The sequence below is a fragment of the Typopeltis vanoorti genome, chromosome 10, assembly GCF_054136105.1.
Source record: "Typopeltis vanoorti isolate ZY-2024b chromosome 10, IOZ_Tvanoo_1.0, whole genome shotgun sequence".
In the NCBI taxonomy this organism is placed as follows: Eukaryota; Metazoa; Arthropoda; class Arachnida; order Uropygi; family Thelyphonidae; genus Typopeltis; species Typopeltis vanoorti.
The window spans coordinates 52,172,726-52,199,292 of NC_143558.1; the positions used below are offsets into that span (position 1 = coordinate 52,172,726).

Genomic DNA, 26,567 nt, shown 5'->3' on the forward strand with positions numbered 1-26,567 from the left:
TTGCTCTCTATCCCCAAATGATCACTCTTATACCTCAGCAACACATTGACTCCCTTTCCTTCACACTATTATCTTTTATTCTTCTTAACTACCTGATATATATTCTTACATTCCCCTTCTTCCCACAACTAAGTCATTCATTCTCACTACTACTACCAACTCTGTTGTTCACTTACTCCTTATTTCTGATGCCTTAGTCACTCTCTTTATTCTATCTCCAGGGAAACAAACTTTTGCATCTTCTCATTCACCACTCCTCTAATAATCAAATCGCCATTGAATGGCACTTGCGAATCATGTGTTACTTTTTTCATAGGCCATCATTCATTTCAGTCTTTACTCTTTCATACATATCTATGGTTCTATTTATTTTGGTATGCTTTATCTCTTGCTTTATCTTCGCCAGCTCTGCCTTCAAAGCTTTTTAAAACTTTTTGCTATCATTCACTCTTGTTATCTTGTCATCAGTCCAAAATGCTTTTTTTTGCTGTCAGTCTTACTAGTTATCATTCCATTAACTGCCCTCTGTTTTTCACCATCATTCTCATACACTTTCTTAACATCAGTTACATTCTTTTCTTCACTATCCATTTCACATGCTTTCTTAACAGTCACAGACCTGACTGCTTCACTCATTATACCATTTTCCCTAATCTCAATTACCTTATACAATGGAATCATAATCCCCTTACATCTACAAGCCAGTATCCTCTGCATTAGTGTCAGAATTTGTTGCCCTGTCTTCACACTTTTAGCAATGCATCCGATGTCTAGTATTAGAGCACTATTTTAAGATGTCTCTTAAACAAGTTTGGAATATACTTCTTCCTTATTGACACTTCATGTACATAATCATCTGCTGAGATCATCAGTAATACTGCTGTATTATATTACTAAAGATCTCAAATGAGCTGAGTCGCCTCATGCAGAACTTTATGAAAATACTGATAATAGCTTTGAGTCCATTTGGTATGAGATTGAGGTGAGCAGGAATTTTAGTTATTTAGTGTGGCATTTCTATTGGATACAGAATGCAGAAAGAGATTATTTTGATATGTTAATGAGACATGAGAATGGTGAGTGATAGGCATGTCATAATAATTATTATTATTATTCAGGCCTCCATGGAGTCAAAAGACTCATCGCAGGAAGTCTTCCTAAGAAACACAAAGTCTATCATACCACTCTTTAAACTCATTATCAGCTGTTCAACCAAGTGAAAGAACTCCCCAGTGTCAACCCTGTAACCAACAGCTTAAAAGTCTGAATCATATCACCTCTCCTTCTTCTATCCACCAAACTCTGCAGTCCACATTCCCTCAGCCAATCCTCATAACTAACATTGTACAGTCCTGAAACCATCTTTGTTATCCGCCTTTGTACCCTTTCCACAGTTAATTTATCCCCTTCAAATCCTGGTGACCAAATCTGAGAACAATAGTCCAAGTGTGGTCTGATCAGAGTCTTAAACAATGGAATGATAACCTTTTTATCTCTGCAGCTCAGTGTCCTTTTCATTATTACAGCAATCCTCTGTGTTACCTTCACCACTTTTGCAATGTGTCCCCTAAATTTCAGGTTCCTATCAATCATCAACCCCCAGATCTCTTGTCTCCTCCTACTTCCTCCAGTATAGCTCCTCTCATAAAGTATGCAGTATCCCATCGATATGTCCCAAACCTCAAGATATTACATTTTGCATCATTAAACCGATGCTCGCATTCATTTGCCCATCTGTCTAGCTTATTCAAATCCTCTTGCAGGGCCACCACATCTGCACCATTACTAATAACCTTTCCCAGCTTTGTATCATCCGCAAACAACTGAATATCTCCCTGCAATCCACTGACAATATCATTGATATAAAGGTTAAACAATATAGGTCCCACTACTGAGCCCTGTGGGAACCACTTGTAATCCTCTGCTTCCTTGAAACTGCCTCACCATATGTAACTCTCTGATTCCTATCGGACAGCCAATCCTGAATCCAGTTGACCAATCTGACATCCTGACCCATGTGCTGTAACTTAAATATCAGCTTATGTGGCACCCTGTCAAATGCTTTCGCTAAGCCCAAGAAAATGGCAGTATATGCCTTTCCCTCATCTAATGCTCTTGTAACTTTATTATAAAAGGCTAGCATATTACTAAAACGAGTGCTCCTTAACAAATCCATGTTGACTCTCACAGATAACATTACCCTCATCTGCCCAATGCTGTATGCGGTTCCTCACTAATTTCTCCAAGATCTTAACAACTACTGATTACACACAAACTGGTCTATAATTAGACACTTCCAGTCTGCTATTGCCCTTATGCAATGGCACTATCTTACCTTCCTTCCATTACCTGGGCACCTTTCCCGCAGCAAGACTTTCATTGAAAAACCAGGTGAAAGGCGCTGTCAGTTCTTTAGCACATTCTCTCAAAACTCGTGGTGAAATACCATCAAGTCCCACAGCATTGCTGACATCCAGAGTACTCAGTATAGGAAACACACTCTCCTCCTGTATACCTCTAAACCTTGAACCTGCCCAATCCCTCTAGCATTAAAACTGACTCTTCCAGGATAAAATACTCCAATAAAGTGGTCATTGAACAATTCTACTATGTCCTCTGCATTAGTCACTCTATTCCGATTTTTATCCCACAATGTCATTCTTCCACAATTATTTCTCTTCCTACTGGCCACATAACTAAAAAATTCCCTGGTATTTTCTTTGGATCTTAGGGCCAATCTCTTCTTATATTCCAGTTTCGTCTTCCTTACCATACTAGTCACTCTCCTGGCCTGTGTCTTATATTCTTCATGCATCTTTGCTTCACCTGTTTCCTTATATCTCTTCCATAGCCTCTTTTTCGCATGCAGTTCCTGTTTAATATTATTTGTCATCCACTTTGCTACAAATTGTGTCTTCTTCTTCACTCGTGGAATACAGCTTACTATTGTGCTAACAAATATTCCTTCACAATTTCTCAAGCACTAATGATATCCCGTCCTTCTAATTCCTCCCTCTATGGAACTTCCCCAAGTTGACGTCTAAGACTATTATAATCACCTGCCTTATAATTCCACATACATTCCTGTTTCTTTGATACTACTGCATGTTTGTTCAGCTTCTAAGTCAAAACCACATGGTCACTCTCTCCAACTGATGGGAGAGATGTCATCTCAGTTATTATCAACTCTTCTGATGCTATGACCAAATCCCAAATTCTTATGGGGATTTGGTCATAGATTTCCTCAAGAATTCTAGAAATTCCATTCCCTTATTGCTACATGCATCTTTCTCTCCCCATCCGGTAACACTGAGTCCAGTAAAGTCTGGCGGGGGGGCATTAGTATAAAGTATAAAAATGCAATTTTTTCTATACCGCATTATCTCTTCCCCCCCCCAGACTTTACTGGACTCAGTGTTACCAGATGTCATCCCCCCTTCTCCCAAGCACCCATTCCCACAAGAGGCCACCCCTGCTACCATCCACCCTGGGACACACCGACTCGTTCAGAACAGCAATCTCTCCAGATGCCTATGTCCTTACTCATTGTTATCTTGTCATCAGTCCCACATGCTTTTTTTTGCTATCAGTCCTACTAGTTATCGTTCCATTAACTGCCTTCTGTTTTTCAACATTATTCACCATCATCATAATGAAATATAATAACAATGAATGTGGATAATAATTCTTAATAAAAGCATTTATAGCAAGCAGAAAAGAATGTGAATAAGGAGTATGAATTCCTTGGGCTTTTTCTTCTTATTATTATTAGTATTATTACATCCCTCTTTCAGGGAGTCCAAAGACTCATTAAGGAAGGGCATCGACTCTACAACTCTTCGTCTCACTACTCTACCAACCTTCATCATCTAACACCAACGCCATCTACTGCCTACTACCACCACTAGTACTTTCACAGACAATCACAAACATTCATGCCCACAGTGGGATTCGAACCTGCAGCCTTTTGGCTGGAGAGCAGATATGCTAACCACTCGGCTAACCAGGCCTGCAAAAGTTTGGAGGCACCCAGTATCGATCCCGATACTTATCGCATGCTAAGCAAGCGCTCTGTCGTCTGAGCTATGCCCCCTTATAACTACCTTACTCAACATGTGGTGAAGATAACATGCTGGCATGAGTGTTAGATTTAGCCTCAGTTGTTTAGAGTGATCATGCAATTTTAATATGGGAAATATCTAGGTAGGTGTATATTTCCTTGAAAAAAGAGCTGTATGGAATTGCAATGCAACACACTGTGGCCACCTAAGGAAACAGATTTGGTAACTTGTCATGGCCTGATCAGGTGGAAGGAAAAGAGAGCACTAATGATTGGTACTTTGATTGAGATCAGTTACCAAAATGTTGGTGTCTGATTGTATTCCTCAAGTTAGAATTATTGAGGAGGTGTAAAGAAAGATTACACCTTCTTTCTACACCTTCTTCACCTTGTTATGAAGGAAAGATAAAGAACGGTATTCTCCTCATTGGCTTGGGGAGTATAAGGCCCAGGTCAGGAAGAAAAAAAAGGTATAGTGTGGAAGAAGAAATTGGCATATGAATGGAAATTGACTGAGGTAGAAAAATTAAATCCTAGAGTATTCTATCGTTATATGGCTGATAAAAAAAAAGGGAATATGAAAGATTGACTTTAGTTGCTTGGAGATGGCACATGGGACACATCTGCATTTATAGTCATTGAACATTTTAGTATTCGGGCCAGGAGTGATCCTTTATAAAGGGGCACTCAGTGAGATTTAGAGTGAGCTTGTAGATCACTCAGAGTTTTTGGAGGGTACCTCTGCACTTTAACAGTACTTCAATAAAGGTCAAAACTGGTCTGAGTAGTGTCCCTTCCTATAATGTATATCATTATACACATACAAATAAAGATGTGTGATTTGTATTATGGGATTCTAAGGTAATCAATGTGACATTACTGGCCTCATTATATAAGTAGCCTAGTCATGAAGATACTTCATGCTCAAACTTTGTTTGCTTACAATCGGATCAAGGATTATACAATAATATCATTTTTTGGCATTTTTAATTTAATTTATAACCAGGTGAAGAAACTTTCTATAGAGTTACTGAAAGGGGTTGCAAATGACTAGAATGTATTACTGAAATGGGTGACAAATGCTTCAATGCTGAATGGGTTAAAGGCAAGGTATGATGTATGTTGTGGCCTTTGAGAGTTCAGAATAAATGTCTACACTGAGTTCTCCATGTGAGACTAGAAATGCTACCAAGTCCATATTCCCACAATTTGACTTTTAGACGAGAATGGCTACTGTCTACAAACTGTGCCTATAATGGTTCATTAAGTGAATAAACCTCATACAATGTGTCTTGCTGACTCCACGTATGCCAGCCTTGTTGACTAAGTGGTTAGCATATCTGCTCTACAGCCAAAAGGCTGCAGGTTCAAATCCTGCCATGGGCATGGATGTATGTGATTGTCTGTGAAAATACTAATGGTGGTGGTAGGCAGTAGATGGCATTGGTCTATATCATAGGTTCCCAAAGTGGGTGGTACTACCCCCCCAAGTGGGCACTGAAGCCTTCTGGGGGGGGGGGGGGGCTATAGTGGGATCAGAAGCATTTGGGGGGCAGTTTAGGGGTCAGTGGCTGTTTATAGAAGAAATTAATAATATATATTTAAAAATTAATTATTTTCGTGATTTTGCAATTAGATAATCATTTAAAATTTAAATATTGCATTTTAATTCATCTTATGACCGTCTTACATGATCAATTTTTTTATCACTTTTCTATTTCAATTATTTAATCATTTGAAAATTTACCATGTCAGATAGAAATAGATGTCAATTTTCTATATCAATGAGAAAATAGAGCATGTATATATGTGTATATAATAGGTTATGTTTACAGTAGCAAATATATTTGTTATATTTCATTTCAAAATATATATAAAACCACTGATTGATTTGTGCAAAAATAAACCCAATTTTATATAATTTATATAATGGGGGGGGGGGGGCATTACAAAATTTATGCCTTGCAAAGTGGGCAGTGGTCCGAAAAAGTTTGTGAACCTATGGTTTAGATGGTAGTTGCGGTCCACTGTAGTTTGTGGATTGAGTAGTGGAGTCGGAGAGTTGTAGAGTAGATGCCCTCCCTCGATGAGTCTTTGGACACCTTGGAGGTGTCATGTAATTTAATAATAATTATAACAGATTACAGAGCCTTGATCATAATAATAAGTTTAGTTTAATCCTTTGTCCAAGTGTGAGCAAACAAAGTTTGTGTCTGAAAGTATCTCCATGACTGGGGTAAGGTAGTACAACAACAACAGGCAACTTGTTGCAAAGGTGGAGAAAGCTATCATCACTCCTATCTCAGTATCTCCCATAATGCAAAGCGCATCTCCTTGCGGATATGTGTAATGCTATGCATTAAGGCAAGGACCACTACCCAGACCGGTTTCGACCTTTATTGAGGTCTCGTCAGTGGGAGCTAGGCCCAGTAGTGGAGACACCAAGACAGAAACAGTGAGAAGTCATCCCAACCTATAGGAGTTGCCAAAGGGTGTACAACCTTATTAGTAAATTACTCCGGATTCAGAGAAAGATGTTGAAAGTTTATTTTTCACTTAGTTAGACTATAATAAGTTTAGTTTAATCCTTTGTCCAAGTGTGAGCAAATAAAGTTTGCGCCTGAAAGTATCTTCAGGACCGGGGGTAAAGTAGTACAACACCGGGCAACTCGTTGCAAAGGTGGAGAAAGTTCTCATCACTCCTATCTCAGTATCTCCCATAATGCAAAGCACATCTCCTTGTGGATATGTGTAATGCTATGCATTAAGGGAAGGGCCACTACCCAGACCGGTTTCAACCTTTATTGAGGTCTTGGCAGTGGGAGCCAGGCCCAGTAGTGGAGACACCAAACTTTGCAACGAGTTGTCCGGTGTTGTACTACCTTACCCCAGTCCTGAAGATACTTTCAGGCACAAACTTTGTTTGCTCACACTTGGACAAAGGATTAAATTAAACTTATTATAGTCTAACCAAGTGAAAAATAAACTCTCAACATCTTTCTCTGAATCCAGAGTAATTTACTAATAAGGTTGTACACCCTTTGGCAACTCCTATAGGTTGGGATGACCTCTCACTGCTTCTGTCTTGGTGTCTCCACTACTGGGCCTTGGCTCCCACTGACAAGACCTCAATAAAGGTCGAAACCGGTCTGTGTAGTGCTCTTGCCTTAATGCATAGCATTACACATATCCAAAAGGAGATGTGCTTTGCATTATGGGAGATACTTAGATAGGAGTGATGAGAGCTTTCTCCACCTTTTGCAACGAGCTGGCCGGTGTTGTACTACTTTACCCCAGTCCTGAAGATACTTTCAGGCACAAACTTTGTTTGCTCACACTTGGACAAAGGATTAAACTAAACTTATTATAGTCTAACCAAGTGAAAAATAAACTCTCAGAGCCTTGATCAGTTGGGAGTTCTATCTTATTTGCATACTATCTTGCTATTAGTAACCATATGAGCAACACACACACACACACACACACACACACACACACACACACACACACACACACACACACACACACACACACACACACACACACACACAAACCATTTGCATTCAATAAGTATAATATTTTTCTTAATAAATGTTTTTATTATTTATGCTGCATGCAGTTGTCATTGATATACTGAATTAATTTTAATTAAATAATAAATTCTGTGCTTCTGAGCATATCTCATTTTAATATATAGATTCTCCAACAAGAAACTATTTCTCACAAGAAACAGATTGAGGTACTTCAAGAAAAAGTAGAAGCTGTATCACATATTGTAAAAGATGAGGATTTATCCTTTTCTCTTGGTGAGATAGTGGCTCGTTTTGATGCAGTGTCCAGAAGTGTTAAGGTGAGTGTGATGAAAAGAACTTAACAAAGATAAATTTAAATTCAAAAAGATAAAAATAATATTCATCCATAGATATATAGTGATTTAAATTTAGAACCTTTCTGATGTATCTGCTGATTTTGTTTGTGATTTTTATTGAATATTCTGTTACATTTAATTCTTTTGTTATGTGTATTATCTAATAATTTTGCATTATATTTTGTGGAATTTTTCTGTTTTATTTTTCTACATTGAAGTCAACTGGATTTCTTTAAATATTTGTATAATTTAAACTGTGTGAGGAGAAAGGAGTGCAGTTTGTTAATGTGTGGAATGAGTTTGAAGGATGGATTGAACTGTATAAGAGTGATGGACTGCATTTGAATGGTTTTCATATGAGTCATTTGGAGAAACTTTTGCTGGAAGGTAGAGAAGTGAGTGCTGATAATGAATCTGATCAAGTAAGAAGTGATGTGAAAGAGCAAGAGAGTAAGAAAGGAGAGATTGAAGTGGTGGTTATGAATGAAGAAGTGGGTAGCATGAGTATAGCAAATAAGGGAACAAGTTTGCACTATGAACAGAGAAATGGGAGACTCAGGATGGACAGGGGAACAGAGTTTGAAAAAGGTCAATGATCCAAGAGAATGGGAGGGTGTGTGTAGACAATAAGGGAATGGGATGACCTGGGATCAATGGAAAATAGTTGGATTCAAATAAGGTTCTAAGATGAATAAAGAGAAAAAGAAATGACTTGAGTTAATTATAGAGAAGTTCATCTAATAAATGGTATCAGTGAATTTCCTGCAGATCCAGGATTGAGCTGTTATGTTTGTATACAAATGACAGAAGTGTGAGAAACAAGGCAAATGAAATGGTTGCATTAATTGAGTCTGTTCACCCAAGAATTGTTGGAATAAGTGAAATATGGTTGAATGAGGATGACATTTTGACCGGAATAGAGATGGAAGAGCATAATGTGTTTCATGAAGATAGAAAGGATAAGAAGGAAGGGGGAGTGCTATTGATGATAGAGAAAGATTTATGTCAATACAAGGTGGAGATGCAAGAGGGAAATAGTGCCAGTGGTTTTGTGCATTATGGTGTGAGATAGTGGTGAATGGAATAGATGATGTGGAAGGAATACTTTGTGCATTAGGATGAAATCCTTTGTTCAGTTTATAAGAAGCAGGCTAAAAGAGTTACAATTGTTGTACACTGAAAGCAAAGTCTGGGTATGAAAAGAAATTGGCTCTGCTAGCTAAAGACAACTCACAAGAATCCTATCGATGTGTTGCATGCAGAAGAAAGAATAAATATGAAAGAATAACTATTCTAAATGCAGATTGCACGAGGGTGGCAGATGGTGAAGAGGTGGTTCAACTAATGAGTGTCCATTTTGTTAAAAGCCATGAACCTGGTGTATGCAATATTCAGCTCACTGCTACCTATTCACTGGATGAAGAAACTCAGGTGTATGAGGAAGTGGTACTAGAGCTGTTGCACAAACTGAATAAGAATTCAGCAATGGGGACTGGTGGGATATCAGCATGGATATACTAGAGCGTTCAATTGAACAGACTATTTCTTTGACCAGGCTGCTTAATTTGAGTCTCTGAACAGAGAAAATTCTGCAGGAATAGAAAGAATGTATGATAATCCCATTTCACAGTGTCACAAAGTCCAATTTATCCAACTATCGACCAATCGGTCGATAGTTGGATAAATTGGACTTTGTGACAAGTGGTGGTGAAAATTTTGGAAGGACTGGGTTGATAAATGGGTTGATAGTGAATCTCTACTTTGCAATGAACACCATGCGTTTGCTAAAGGAAGGCCATGTTTTAGTAACTTACTCACATTCTATAATAATGTTACCATTGAACTAGGCAAGGAGAAGAGATACATCATGATACTTTTGAATTTTGCTAAGGCTTTTGACAGAATACAGCATAAAAAAATGTTGCATAAATTTGAGAATATGGGTTTGGATTTTAAAATATTAGCACGATTATGACAGATATCAAAAAGTGATATACTGGGGATGATCCTTGGGGATACCACAAGGATCATTGCTTGGTCCACTGTTAGTCAATCTGTAGATTAATGATTTTGGGAAGGATTTGACAGGTGGCATGCAGTTATTTGCTGATGATGCAAAGATAAGTAAGGTAATAGGGAATGCTGCTGATATGCAATACTGATATTGCATATCAGCAGCACTGATATGCAGAATAATTTGAATAGGCTGGAATTGTTTGCATGGGAAAAGGAATGTCAGTTCAATATTAGTAAATGTAAAGTCATTCACTTTGGCAGGATTAGACATCCAATGTTGTATTATATTGGTGGGATTATGCTAGAAAAAACTGATCATGCTAGGGATCTTAGAGATATAAAGATAAGGATGTCATTTTGTCTCTTTACAAGGCCCTGATAAGACCTCACTGGGAATAATATGTGCAGGTCTGGTCTCCTAGTTTCTGTTGTGGTTCTGATACAGTGAAGAAGTGTGTTAAAAATGATATCAGAATTGTGGAATACTGATTATTATTTTTATTATTATTATTATTAATCAGGCATCCATGGAGTCAAAAGACTCATCACGGGAGGTCTTTCCTAAGAAACACAATGTATATCAAGACTCTGAGAGTTTATTTTTCACTTGGTTAGACTATAATAAATTTAATTTAATCCTTTCTCCAAGTGTGAGCAAACAAAGTTTGGCCTGAAAATATCTTCAGGACTGGGATAAGGTAGTACAACACTGGGCAACTCATAGCAAAGGTGGACCAAGCTAACATCACTCCTATCCCAGTATCTCCAATAATGCAAAACACATCTCCTTGCAGATATGTATAATGTTATGCATTAAGGGAAGGGCTACTACCCAGACTAGTTTTAGACCTAGACTTCTGCCATACCAGGCAGAAGCAATAGCGAGGTCATCTTTACCTATAGGAGTTGCCAAAAGGTGTGCCACCTTTTTATTAAATTACCCTGGATTTAGAGAAAGATGTTGAAAGTTTATTTTTCACTTGATGTTTCACTTGATGATTTTTCACTAGTGATGTTAGCTTGGTCCACCTTTGCTACGAGTTGCTCGGTGTTGTACTACCTTAACCCAGTCCTGAAGATATTTTCAGGTGCAAACTTTGTTTGCTCACACTTGGATAAAGGATTAAACTAAATTTATTATAGTCTAACCAAGTGAAAAATAAACTTTCAACATCAATATCAAGACTCTTCATGAGAGGTTCCTCCTAGGAAACACAAAGTCTATCATACCACTCCTTAAACTCATTGACTGTTCTCACTTTCACCACTCTATCAGGCAATGCATTCCATGGTTCAACCACCCTCCATGCAAAGAAACCACTCCTCACCCTCTTGCTCACAGTTTCATTTTATAACTTCCAGGGATGGCCCCCTGTCCTCACTCCTTCCCGCTGTTCAACCAAGCAAAAGAACTCCCAAGTGTCAACCCTGTAACCACCTCTCAACAGTTTAAAAGTCTCAATCATATCACCTCTCTTCTTTTATCCACCAGACTCTGCAATCCACATTCCCTCAGCCAATCCTCATAACTAACATTGTACAGTCCTGAAACCATCTTTGTTATCTGCCTTTGTACCCTTTCCACAATTAATTTATCCCCTTCAAATCCTGGTGATAAATCTGAGAACAATAGTCTTAGTGTGATCTGATCAGAGTCTTAAACAACGGAATGATAACTCTTTTATCTCTGCAAGTCAGTATCCTTCTCATTATTGCAGCAATCCTCTATGTTACCTTCACCACCTTTGCAATATGTCCCCTAAATTTCAGGTTTCTATCAATCATCAACCCCAGATCTCTTGTCTCCCCTCCTTCCTCTAGTATAGCTCCTCCCATAGAGTATGCAGCATCCCATTGATGTGTCCCAAACCTCAAGACCTTACTTTTTGCTGCATTATGAAGACAGATTGAGAATTTGTTGACTGTAGACACTAGAAAACAGGAGAAAGAGGGATAATATGATTAAGATCTACATACTTCTGAAAGAATCATACAGGATTTCAGTTGATGGAATTTTCATTTCATGGAGGGTGGAAAATTATAAAAGGTGCATCCTTGGAAGCTGAGAATGAATGCAAAGAAGTTGGTGAGAGTTAGATTTTTCTCTCATTGAGGGTTTACACATAAAACATCTAATTGATTGCCATTAGATGTTTTATGTGTAATGAACAGTAAATGAATTCAAGAATAAGTATGTGGCCTCCCTCGATGAGTCCCTGACTCCCTGGAGGTCTCTGTTAACACGTTCGCTGCCAACTATGAGTATACTCGTAGTTGGTAAACCAGCCACACAAGCCAGCTACGAATATACTCATATGACGCTTACCGCCGGCAATGAGATTACTGTACTGACCTTGAAGAAGTGAAAAGGCTTGGCTTGTGGAGTAAGCTTCAAAACTGTGTATTCTCATAGATGGTATATGCTCTGCACAAGCCAACTACGAGTATACTCGTATGACGCTTACCGCCGGCAACGAGATTACTGTACTGACCTTGAAGAAGTGAAATTGCTCGGCGTTTTAATGAGATCCTTGCAGTGTTCAATTCATTGCATTTTTTTGGTTGTCAGTCAACTTGTATGTACAAATCGCGAATTCAATTTACAAAGGCCCAAACTTTTGGTCAAAACATTGTTCACAGTTGATTTTGGAATCCCCAATTCATTTTCAATCAATCTCATGGATGATTTCAGGCTTTCTTTGATGAAATCACGCACTTTTCAGTTAACTTTGCTCAGTCCAATTTTTGGACAGCCCGACTTTTCATCGTCTACAAGTGTCTCATGACCACTTTGAAATCGCTTAAACCACTCATAAACTTGAGTATGGCACCGTATGCTTTTTGAAGCATTTGATGCATTTTGGTAAAACTTTTACCAAGTTTAACACAAAAGTCAATCGCATCTCTCTGTTTGAAACTCATTTTCTGACTGTTCTTCAAAATGCACTGTCACTCTTGGCACTATAACTCGGCTTCTAATGAAACAAACATCATAAACAGTGACACAACACTAATGAAGGTTTCCGCTTTTGACAACAAAAAGATACAACAGATGGTACGCTAGTTTCTTCTATTTTCGAAAAGTTTGGTTTCTTTTTGGACAGAGGGTGTATAATAATAATAATTATTATTATAATAATTATAATTATATGCTTTCTGCAGTTTTTTTTTTTAAGTGTTGCTTAATGATGCCATTCATTTATGAAAGTCCTATTGGTTATCTGAATTATACAGACTGATACTGGTTTATCAAAACATCCCTGGACTATCTTCAAAGCATTATTTTCACTTTCCCCCTGTTGATTCCTATTTAGTGCTTCAAGATGTTTCTTCAGTTCAAGATGCATTGTTATAAGGTTAAGGGTACAAATTATATGTCAATCTCTATAATTTCAGTTGTATTAATGTATTGAAGAGGTTGGTGAGAGTTAGGATACAAAAGTGGATTGATAACAGTGTTATTCTCTATATTTTTTGCAGGGTTTTGCTGTTAAAAGGAATTCACACTTTATCAACTTATTGATGTACTATAACAAGTTGACAAATATATTGGACAAGGGAGATGCATACACCATGGTATATTTAGAACTTGCATAAGTGTTTGATTGTTTGACACATGACAAATTGGTAACTAAATTGGAGCAGGTAGGATTTGATGATAGTTTGGTGAGTTAGATAGGCAACTGGCTCTCAGATATGAAGAAGTTGTGCATGGAAGTTCGGTATCCCAGAAGAGAAAAGTCACTGGCGGTGTGCTGCTGGATTCTGTTTTGGGGCTGTTATTATTTAACTTGTATATTAATGAGATTATTATTATTATTATTATTATTATTATTATTATTATTATTATTATTATTACGGGCAACTTCAAGGAGTCCTTAGACTCATCGAGGAAGACCCTAAACATCATGTCCATCACAACTATTCGACATTCACACAGTATTTATCATACTTTGCCTTGAACTCATTAACTGTCATAGCACCCACAACAGACTCTGGCAGCTTATTCCACTCATTCACCACTCTAAAAGTAAAAAACCCAGCTCTAACACCCTTACTAACCACACTCTTGCCCAGCTTCCATGGATGGCCCTAGTCCTCTCACAACCAGTCCTGTTCTCAAAAATATCCTCTGAATTAATCCTATAGAAAGCCTTCAGCAATTTGAATGTCTTTGATCATATCTCCTCTTTTCTGCCTATCAACCAATTTCTGCAACCCACAAATCTTCAATCTGTTTTCATAAGGTTCATTCCATAGACCAGCTATCATTTTGGTAACTCTCCTCTGGATCCTCTCAACCTCTTCCCCATCAAGAAGAAACCTAGGTTACCAGATCTGGGCACAGTAGTCGAGATGGAGTCTTATCAAGACTCTATACAGAGGAACAATAACTTCCTTATCTCTGCTCGTCAAAGTATTCTTCAGCATCCAAGTGATTTGATGAGCTGATTTAGCCACTTTTGCAATGTGCCCCCTAAACTTCAACTCCCTATCCACCAACACTTCCAAGTCCCTGGCCTCATCAATCTCCTGGAGTACAGTTCCATCAATGTGATATAGTACTGCTAATATTTTCACCCGAAAATGCATAACCTTACATTTTACCACATTAAATTGACATCCATTCTCCTTAGCCCAGACCTCCAATCTATCCAAATCATCCTGCAAAATTTTGACATCTTCTGCAGTCATTAGGCTGGAGCGTTTAGGAATGGAAGCTGACATCGGGACCGTAGCGGAAGAACTTCGGCGGGAGTTTATGAAAATGAAAAATGACCTTCATCTTCTTCATGAGGAAGTGAAAGTGATCGGTAAGGAGATACTGGAAGTTAAAGCTGAGTTTAATGTGTTAAACAGAGAAATTAGGACTATAGAGATTACTTTAGCTGAAGTAACTAGAACAGGATTACATATGGGTGAGTCTTTGGTGAATGATTCAGTAATAAATAGTATGGGAGTGATTGGGAGTCAACATAATAAAACCATAAGTGGCCAAGAAGAAATGAGATGTAGTGAGAGTGGGGGGGTAAGTAATAGAGAGTTGAGTAATGAAGCTGGGAGAGTCATGCTGAATAGTGTAGAGAATGAGTCCATGAGTGTGAACTTGAATGAAGTTAATAGTGGTAAAATATATGGTGATTCTATGATTAAGGGTATGGAGAGTGGTATGCATGAGGAGTGCTTGGCTGATGGTACAATAGAAAGAGTGGCTTTAGCAATAAAGAGAGGGCATGAAACAGACAAGATGATAGTTATGGTGGGTACGAATGACCTGAGAGGTAGTATAAATCGGGTAGGAAAAGATTTAAGAACATTATTAGATATTGTGAAGAGGAAAAGTGTCAATGGGAGAATAGTGTGTGTGCTGCCTCGTTTTGACAATTACGAGTTAAGTAGACGAGCAATGATAATGAATGATATGATTGCAAGAATGTGCAGAAAAAGAGGTCTGGAGTTTGTTGATGTTTGGAGTGTGTTTGAAGGAAAAAGGCAGTTGTATGCTAGAGATGGACTGCATCTTAACATGGAAGGACATAAGAGATTGAAGAAGTTATTGTTTTCTGAACAGGTTGAAGTTATTGGGCAGGGAAACTAATATTGAAAAGGTTGAGTGTAAGAGAGAGAAACTTTAGCACTGATTGTGTATTTATTGATCCTTACAGGCAGAATAAATTGCAGAAGAGAGGGGGAAAAAATCGGCATAGGACTATGGTAGTTAGTGACTTATATATCAGTTCTAAAGCCGGTACAAGATCTAGAGGGAATCTGCAATTTTTGTATACCAATGCTAGAAGCATTAGAAATAAGAGAGAAGAATTTTTGGCATTAGTCAGTGAAATCTCACCAAAAGTTGTAGGCATTAGTGAAACTTGGCTGTCAGCAGAAGATGTGGTCACTGGAATTGAATGTGATGGGTACAGTATTTTCAGGGAGGATAGAGAAGATAGAACAGGGGAGGAGTACTGTTGATGATAGCTGATGTGTTGCAGCCAAAGAAAGTAGTATATCATGATGATAGACATGTGAATGAGAGTTCATTTGAGGCAGTCTGGTGCGAAATAGTGACCAACGCAACCAAATATACAGTTGGATGCTGCTATAGGCCAGGGAGTACAGGGGGAGATATTGAATTCATGCATCAGCAACTTAGTGCAATGAGTGAAGGCTTAGTGATTATTATGGGGGATTTTAATTATGGTGATATCAATTGGAAGGAGGAAATATCACGTAGCAAAAAGGAAATGGAGTTCATACATCTGCTACGAGATAATTACTTGAAACAGCACGTAACTGAAGGGACACGTGGTGTGAGAGTGTTGGACCTGGTTATTGGTTCAGAGGTTATGTGCATAAGTAAGGTGACCTCGTTACCTCCAGTTGGTGAAAGCGATCATGTGGTATTGACTTGGAAGGTTGCAAAATCTGTGGATTTTTCTATTAAGAAGGGGTATGTACGAAACTACAGGTTAGGCAATTATAACAAGCTTCGGAGTGAGCTTGCAGCCATCCCATGGCAGAACATATTGCAAGGGAAAGATGTTAGCAGTGCTTGGGATAAAATCAGTGGGTATCTGAGGAAAGCAATATCAGATTGTGTCCCCATGGTCAGGAGGTCAAACAAGGCAGGCATTAGATGGATGAGCAGTAGTATCAAGCTTGAACTACAAAAAAAGAAAATGTTATGGAGAATTTACAAGGAGAAGGGCGATCAGGATACCCATGAGCAGTACAAGGCTCAAGCTAGGAAGGTTACCAGCATAGTAAGAAAAGCTAAATCAGATTATGAGAAGACCTTAGCCAAAGAGATCAAGGGTAATCCCAAAGAGTTCTTCCGCTATGTGGCAAGTAAGAGGAAGAATGACTTCGGAAGGATAACCTTAGTGGGTGCTGATGGTATTGAGGTGACAAAATCAGATGTAATAGTCGAGTTACTGAGTGATCACTTCTCAAAAGTCTATCACCCAAGTGAGGATATCTCTATACCTATAGCAATACCTAATGTGAGAATTGAAGCTAAAGAATCAGAGGTATTAAATATATTGTGAAACTTAAATGCAAACACTGCGGTAGGCTTAGATGGAATATCAACTCGGGTGTTGCGTGAATGTGCAAATGAATTGTCAACCCCTCTTACCTGGATATTTAATTTAAGTTTGAACTCTGGTATGGTCCCTAGGGAGTGGAAGTTAGGCAAAGTGGTTCCTTTGCATAAGGGTGGCTCTAAAACTGCAGTATTGAATTACAGACCAATCACCATCTCAGGAGTAGTGGTAAAAGTATTGGAAAAGTTGGTTAAAGACAAAATTCAAGAATGGGTGGATCAGGATATGATACTCTATAGAGGCCAACATGGTTTTGTTAAAGGTAGATCCTGCCTTAGCAATCTATTAACTATCCATAATAGAATAACATCAGAGTTGGACAAAGGAACTGGCTACACAGTGGTACTTCTGGATTTTGCTAAGGCTTTTGACAGGATACCCCATAGAACACTGTTACGCAAATTGGAGCAGATGGGAATGGATATTAAATTGGTGATATGGATAGGAGAATGGCTCAGGGAGAGATACCATAAGGTGGTGTATGGAGGAGCCGAGTCCAGAATGAGGCAGGTGACCAGTGGTGTGCCTCAGGGTTCTGTGCTTGGGCCAATGTTGTTTAATTTGTATATAAATGATATAGGAAACGGCTTAAAGGGAGATATTCAGTTGTTTGCTGATGATGCAAAGTTGTGTAGTGCAATAAAAAATCAAGCTGATGTTGAAAGTTTGCAGGAGGATTTAAATAAGCTGGTAAAATGGGCAAAAGAAAATGGATGTCAGTTCAATGTGGAAAAGTGTAAAGTCTTGCATTTTGGGATTAAAAGATTACCAGCTGTGTACTACATAGATGGAAAGGTACTCCAAGAGATTGATGAGGCTAGGGACTTAGGGGTATTGGTAGATAAGGAGATGAAGTTCAGAGGACACATTGCTAAGGTGTCCAAGATTGCACATAGGATTACTTGGTTGTTGAGGAACACACTGACATCCAGAGATAAAGAGGTTATTATTCCCCTTTATAAAGCATTGATACTTCCACATTTGGATTACTGTGCTCAGGTCTGGTCACCTGGATTCCTTGGAGATGAGGAGGCTGTGGAGAGGGTTCAGAGAAGAGTGACCAAGTTGGTGAGTGATATAAAAAATGCTCCCTACATTGATAGATTGAGAGCTTGTGGATTGCAGAGATTGGCTGATAGGCGAAGAAGAGGGGATATGATAGAAACATTCAAATTACTAAAAGGTTTTTATAGGATTGATGCAGGGGAAATGTTTCAGCTGTGTGATAGTGATGGAAGAACAAGAGGTCATCTCTGGAAATTAAAGAAGAGTGTGGTTAACAAAGGTGTCAGAACAAGGTTTTTTGCCTGGAGGGTGGTGAATGAGTGGAATTCATTGCCTGACTTTGTTGTGAGCTCTTCATCTGTAAATGAATTCAAGAAGAGATATGACAGATATTGTTTTGCTAGTTTGGGTCTCCCGCGATGAGTCTACTGACTCCATGGAGATACCCGTAATAATAATAATAATATTATTGCCCTACCCAACTTTGCATCATCAGTGAACAAATGAACTGTTCCTCTCAGTTCCTTCCCTATATCGTTAATGAACAAATTGAACAGCAGTGGTCCAAGAACAGAACCCTTCGGCACACCACTAGTCACAGGCCGTCTTTTGGACTCTACTCCCTAGTAAATTACTCTCTTGTATCTCTCCATCAACCACTCTCCTATCCATCTCACCAACCCTATATCCATTCCCATATGTTGCAGTTTGCTGATTAGAATTCCTTGTGATATCCTGTCAAAGGCCTTAGCCAGGTCCAGCAGTATCACTGTAAACGCATTACCCTTATCCAGTTCAGCCGTCACTGTGCTATAAAACCTGAGCAAGTTACTAAAGCATGATCTACCCTTCACAAAACATGTTGTCCCCCATACAGTATCTCATTTTCATCAATACATTCCTGTATTTTTCCCTTGACTACTTTCTCCAAGACCTTTGATAACAAGTCCTGATATGCTGATTGGTCGGTAATTTGCAATAGTAGTCTTGGATCCTCCTTTTGCAGTGGAACTATTTTTCCCTCTTTTCACCACTTTGGGACTAGCCCAAATCCGAGACTCAAATTAAAAAATATGGTCAAGGGCACTGACATTTTCTTTAGCCACTTGACGTAAGACCCCTGCTGGTATACCATCCAATCCCACAGATGTATTCACATTAAGGTTCTGTAATAGACTATTCACTTCCACTTCATTCACCACAGTTCCCATATAAACTAATGATTCCTTCATTCCTTCAATGTCATCACCTGGATGATATACTCTTGCAAAGTGCTCACTCAGTTATTCCACTATATCGACTGATTCAGTGACCTCCGTACCATCGGCATTCCTTAAAATCATTCTGCAGTGTACAGTTTTTCTTCTTCATAGACCAGCTATCATCTTGGTCACTCGCCTTTGGATCCTCTTAACCCCCTCTCCATCAAAAAGAAAACTAGGTGACCAGATCTGGGCACAGTAGTTGAGATGGGGTCTTATCAAGGTCCTATCAGTATTGAATAGGTTTAACTGGCGATATACAATTGCTTACAGATGATGCGAAAGTGGGGAGAGTGATTAGGAATCAAGCAGATATGGTTGGCTTATTTGGAGAACTTAATTGATTGTATGAGAGGGCAAGTGTGTGGAACTGTCAGTTCAATGCTGCAAAATATAATGTTTTGAAATTTTGTAGGCAACTTTGCATTCCAAATTATACACTTTGTGTGGAAATTTTGGAGGACATTGAGAAGACAAGAGACCTTGGAGTGATGATTTACAAGGATCTGAAATTCAGAGATCACTTTGCACAAGTTGTGAAATCATCACATCAGATTAAGGCAATGATATGGAATACCTTAATGTGTAGAAAGAAAGAGGTTCTGGGTTCATCGTATAAGGCCTTGATGAGGCATTATTTGTACACAGATTTGGTCCTCTGGTTTTTATGGTGATGAAGATATATTTGAAAGGGTTCAGAGAAAATTGACCAGGGTGGTAGTCTTTGGTATGTGAGATATGAAGATAGATTGAGAGAATGCAATTTACACGCCTTGTGAATAGGAATAAGAGAAGGATATATATATGTTTAATTTGGTAAGGCATTGTTACTAGGTTAATGTGGAAGAAATTTTTCCTTCCTCAATTCTAGGAAAACTTTCTTCCACATTAACCTAGTAACAACGCCTTACCAAATTAAACACCTCGTATATATCCTCTCTTATTCCTATTCACAAGGCTATGCAAAGAACAAGGTGACATCCCTCAAACTATTAGAGGGTGTGAACAAGGTGAGTAGAATGCATTGCCTGACAGTATGGTGAATAGGGATACATTGAATGAATTTAAAGCCTGGTTTGATGGACCCTATGTGTAGCAGTGGGTACTTCCCTCAATGAGTCTTTTGAATCCATGGAGGTCTGATTAATAATAATAATAATAATTCCACATATACCTTTTCTTAACTGAAAATTCCATATATATATGCTAATGCATGATCAATCTCTTCCCACCCCCTCGCCAGTCAGATGCACTGTTGATATCTTGGTTACTGTCAAGTTCAATGTTGCTATCACCAGATCAGGACATTTTTTTAAGTTTAGGTGTCATTAGGATAGACACAGATAAAGCAAACCTGGAAATATTATTATTATTACCCCAAGACCTCATGGAGTCAATGACTCATCTGGAAGGTCACACACACACATAGCTCATCATGCTGTGTCTTAAACATTTTAGTTCTCACAAGCTTCTCCAACAACTTAACCACAACACCTGACACACAGATAAGCCTATAATTTGATGCTTGAGTTTGATTACCTCCTTTATGAAGTGGCACAATCTTGCCATCCTTCCACTCCTTAGGGACTTGACTGAGTGCAAAACGCATATTAAAAAAAATTAATGAATTGTGATTAATGTAGATAAATCAAACCTGAAAACATTATGTTGGACCTACTGATTTAAAGCAACCCTGTTTATCAGTGAAAGAAAAACTTTTCCATCATTTTCCAAATGCCAAAGAAATGAAAAAGAAGAAGATTGCATAGCCCCTAGAGTCACATTTCTGGATATGTTTAAAGAAGCAGGAATATGTTCCTGGGGATTTTAGAAGAGAAAAATTTATGAAATGGAAGGGATGATAAGAATAATGACATTATTATCATCATAACCAAAATGGGGAAACCACCACTGTTCTTGTGTTCTTTAATCTTAGTTATATTATTATTATTATTATTATTATTATTATTATTATTATTATTATTATTTCGTGACACCTCCAGGGAGTCCAAAGACTCATCGAGGGAGGGCACCTACTCTACAACTCTCTGTCTCCACCATTCAGTTCACTAACTACATGAACACCATCTGCTGACCACCACCATCACCACCACTAGTATTTTCACAGACAATCACAAATATCCATGCCCACGGCAGGTTCAAACCCACAGCCTTTTGGCTGGAGAGTGGATACGCTAACCACTCGACCAACCAGGCTGGCAATATAAAAGTTTATATTAGTTCATATTCTTACATATAATCTAGTGTTCATCCTCCAACAGTGGGAAGACAGTTTGTCACTTATCTGAGCCTAAGCTCTGATAAGCTTAGACTCAGATAAAGGAATGATGCTACATGGTATTTTACCAGAAGTCAGACAATATAGAAGGCTCATTTAGTTGAATGATCATTGTTTTGAAGGTTGCAAATGGAAGATTACTGCAATTTCAGCCTTATGTTTTTTGTTTTCCAGATTGCATGGTTCAAAAAAATTATTCATAATTACAATTGTGATTTTATATGTTTCAGTCTAAAGATATTTCATTCTGAATTTATTTATTGTTCTAATTGATTTCACATATATTTGTTACTTCTTCAGAATCAACTTAGTCATCTAGAAGATGTTTCAGCCATAAATAGAGAATACCATGATCAGCATGAATCATTTACTGATTGGCAATTGGAGATGCAAGATAAATTGAATTTATGTAGTGATTACACTGGAAGTAGAACTGTTTTGCAAACAAGGCTTGACAACTTGCAGGTAAAGTATTTGAAAATAGCATTTATTAATATAGTTTTAATTTATACTAGCCCATAAATATTATGGATTTTTACGTCACTGAGGATGGAACGTCTATCCTTCCTGGCTGCATAAGCATTCACCATTCCCTGGTTTTACTCACCTACTTTTTCATTTCTACATTCTTATACAGTAAGTCAGAAACCAGCCAACAAACTATTAGTTTAATATGCCCAAGAGCTGATAAACTCTGGTGATACCACCAATGCTATATCATCATAAAGTAAAACATTTTAAGTAATCCCACAGGTCATGTTGAATTTTCGGTTTAGCTGAAGATAGCCTTTACTAGTAGATACACTTACTCATTCTCACACCATCATTCCTCACAAAAAAAATGGGTATTATCAAGAGTATTATTCTGCATCATATAAGGGGTAATCATTATAAAGTGAAGCATTATAAGTAATTTGACAGGTCATGTTAGATTTTTTTGGTTTATTATTATTATTATTATTATATTATACCCTCCATGGAGTCAACTGACTCATCGTGGCTGGTTCATTCAACTGGCAACAAATTTATCATATAGAATCTTAAAATCCTTAACACTCTTTGCATTAACAACACATTCTGATAATATATTCCATTCACTGACAATTCTCCATGTAAAAAATTTACTCCTCACACCTCACTCTTATGTAACTTCCAGGACTGAGCTCTGGTTCTTCTCCTCTCACCTTCTACTCTTTTTATAATCCCTTTGGAATAATCTGATAAAATCCTCTCACTAACTTAAACATCTCTATCATATCACCTCTTATCCACCAAACTCTGCAATCCAGATTTCTTCAACCTCTCTCTCTCTCTCTCTCTCTCTTCTCTCTCCATAGCCAGCATTCCAAACTCCTGATATTGTCTTAGTCACGTGTCTCTGAAAACTTCAGTCTACTGTCAACCATCACTCCAAAATCTCTAATCTCATCCACTTCCTGCAGTACGGCACCATCGATAATAGTACACAGCCTTATATTTCTGCACTCCAAAATGCAACATCTTGCTCTTATTGATAAATAAAACTACAACCCCACTCTTTTGTTCAAGGGAAATTTCCTGAAGGGATTCAGCATCAGCAGTGCTACTTATAATTCTTCCCAACTTTGCATCATCAGCAAATAACTGAAGATATTGTCTTAGTCACTTGTCTCTGAAAACTTCAATCTACTGTCAACCATCACTCCAAAATCTCTAATCTCATTCACTTCCTGCAGTACAGCACCATCGATATAGTACACAGCCTTATATTTCTGCACTCCAAAATGCAACATCTTGCACTTATTGATAAATAAAACTACATCCCCACTCTTTTGTCCAAGGGAAACTTCCTGAAGGGATTCAGCATCAGCAGTGCTACTTATAATTCTTCTCAACTTTGCATCATCAGCAAATAACTGAAGTTCCCCAATCAGTCCACATGATATGTCATTTACAAACAAGTTAAACAGCAGGGGCCCAAGAACAGAACCCTGGGGCATTCCACTGGTTACCCTTCTTTTTTGAGACACTGCTCCATCACACACAACCTGCTGGTATCGTTCAGAGAGCCAGTCTCTGATCCATCTCACCAATATGCTATCTATCCCCATCCTCTGCAGCTTGTACACCAACTTATCATGTGGTAATCTATTGAACATTTTTGCAAAGTGTAAGAATATCACTGTATATGATTCTCCCTTATCTAATGCACTTGTCACCTTATCATAAAATGCAAGTGAATTACTAAAACTGGATCTACCCTTTACAAATCCATGCTGACCATCATAAAGAATGTTATGTCCATCAACCCAATTCTGTATTCTATTCCTTACCAATCTCTCCAACACCTTGACCACAAATGCAGTTATACTGACTGGCCTATAGTTGGAGACTTCTGTCTTAGAACCATGCTTGTGGAGTGGTACTATTTTGCCTTCTTTCCACCCCTTAGGAACCCTACCCACTGCAATACTTTCATTAAATAACCTGGTCAACAGCGTAACCAACTGTGGTGCACATTCCTTAAGAATACGTGGTGATACGTCATCCATTCCCACAGCCTTATTCATATCTAACTTAACCATCATCTGATACACCACTGCTTCTTTCACTTCCAATTCTCATAATACTTGTCCCTCTTCAATATATTCCACTGCATCATTTACACCAGTGTGTTATACACTGATAAAGTGCTCGTTCAATATTTCCACTATATCCTTTGTAGCTATTAGTCTGCTGCCATGACTATCTACCAATGTTAATCTGCCATAATTATTCTTTCTCTTGCTTGTCATGCAACAGAAAAATTCCCTTCAGTTACCATTGGCCTGACCAGTCAATCTCCTCTCATACTGCACCTTTTCTATCTTTACCATGCTTGTCACCTTTCTGGCCTGCACTTGATACTCTTCATGGATCTGATCACCACCAACTGTCTTGTACCTCCTCCATAATATTTTCTTTTCCAGCACAGCTTGCTTTATTTCACTGTTCATCCATTTCACTCATACTCTATTTACTCACTTAACCGTTGGTATGCAGTCATACATTCTTTTGTCAGATACTACCTTGCAAGTTTCCATGCATTGTCAGTTTCCATGCTAACTGACTACAGAGCTTACTATAATCACCTGCTTTATACTTCCACATGTATCCATTTTTGGCAGTGACCTTTTCTTGTTTCATCACTTCCCAAACAAATACCTCGTGATCACTCTCACCAACAGGTGGCAGTGCCAACACTCCATTAACAACTACATCTTGTGAAGTTATCACCAAATCCAAAACATTAAAGCCTCTAGTTGCTTCAGTTACATGCTGCTTAAGATACTTATCTCTCATAAATTCCACAAACTTGCTCTCCTTGTTTCTGTTTCCGTACACTGTCTCCTCCTTCCAGTCTATATTCCTGTAATTATTGTCTACCATCAGGATCGCCTTCTTTTTAACTAATTTGCCTAAACATTTCACAATTAGTATTCTCTGCATTCCCTGGACTATAACAGCATCCTATCAGATATACTGTTTATTTCAACTTCACACCACACAGATTGAAAATCTGTGCATGCACTATCAGCTTCCACACTCTGCAGACACAATTCTTCTGCAATCATTAATAGCACTCCCCCCCCCCCTACTCTTTTCACATCTCTATCCTTTGGGAAAATTTTATATCCTTTTAGTTCTAATCCTAACATCACATCTTCCTCAAACATCCAAGTTTCACTTCTTCCAGTTACTTTCAGGCATACTGTCTCAACCAGTGCTGCAAAATCAGCTGTCTTGTTTTGAACATCCCCATACACCTGTGTATAAACATAACCATCACTGTGTGTTTGAGGCCATTCTACCAGCACCAATATTCTCAGAGATTGGAATCAGAGAGTTTCTTGCCGAATATAGTAAACTATAAAGTATCAGCGACACTAGCGTTAGCCAATGCAAGTGATCCTAGTACGTAGTGCAATACTGGGCAACTCGTTGCAAAGGTGGGGGAAGTTCAGATCGCTATTCTTAGGTATTTTCCATATTCTTAGGTATTTTCCGGTCTGGGTAGTGACCTCCCTCCATAATGTAATAACAGCATACATTTCCTAGGAAATGTGTTTTTACATTATGGAAAATACCTAAGAATAGCGACCTTTGCAACGAGTTGCCTGGTATTGTACTACGTACTAGGATCACTTGCATTGGCTAACGCTAGTGTCGCTGATACTTTATAGTTTACTATATTCAGCAAGAAACTCTCTGATTCCAATCTCTGAGTTTCTTATTTGGTTTTAAAACTATGTGGGATTTAATATCCCCTTAATTTAAGTAATGTTTTCATTGCCGAAATGAAGCTTATTAGCTCCTTTGCTACCTTTGTCGTCGGTTTGACCACTCCCATTTCCTTGATCCTGACTATGATTGCCATTCTTGCTTGTCACCTTTATGCATTCCATTGCCTTGTGCTGCTGCAACCACATCTTCAAGCTCATATCCATCTTCCTCGTGCTGTACAGTCTGTTGTTTTGTGCTATCCTGTTTCACAGTAAGACTCTGATCATTTGCTACATTAACTTCTTGACTCTGTGCCTGCTCAAAAAACAATAGCCTTTCTAAATGATTAACACCAAACCCATTCAGATGTAATCCATCAGCTTTATACCATTTGAACTTCCCTTCAATACTTTCATTCATTCCACAGAATGAATTTGAAGTGTTGCTCATCTTTGAGCTACACTCCTACGACTTTCCCAACAACACTATTCTTCTTTACCTGCTGTGACAACTTCCTCATGTTTCTATCAACATTCTTCTTCTCCCCAACTAAGTCATTTCTGCCCATGACTACCACTATTTTTGATGTTTGGTATTTCCTTTTCTGCAACACATCAGTTATTTGCTTTATTGTTCCACCAGGAAAGCATGTTTTGTGCACTTTATTGGTAATCACACATCTAATGATCGAGTTCCCATACACTTGATA

General features: G+C 38.3%; 1 protein-coding gene across 1 annotated transcript in view; it reads left to right on the forward strand.

Moving 5' to 3' along the window:
- The window catches only part of LOC150102416 (muscle-specific protein 300 kDa-like), a 1,203,500-nt gene that overhangs the window by 401,370 nt on the left and 775,563 nt on the right, over positions 1 to 26,567 (forward strand). Inside the window, exons 27-28 of the mRNA XM_090399574.1 lie at positions 7,758 to 7,910; positions 21,917 to 22,081. Coding sequence (XP_090255700.1) covers positions 7,758 to 7,910; positions 21,917 to 22,081 — 318 coding nt within the window. The remainder of the gene's footprint in view (positions 1 to 7,757; positions 7,911 to 21,916; positions 22,082 to 26,567) is intronic.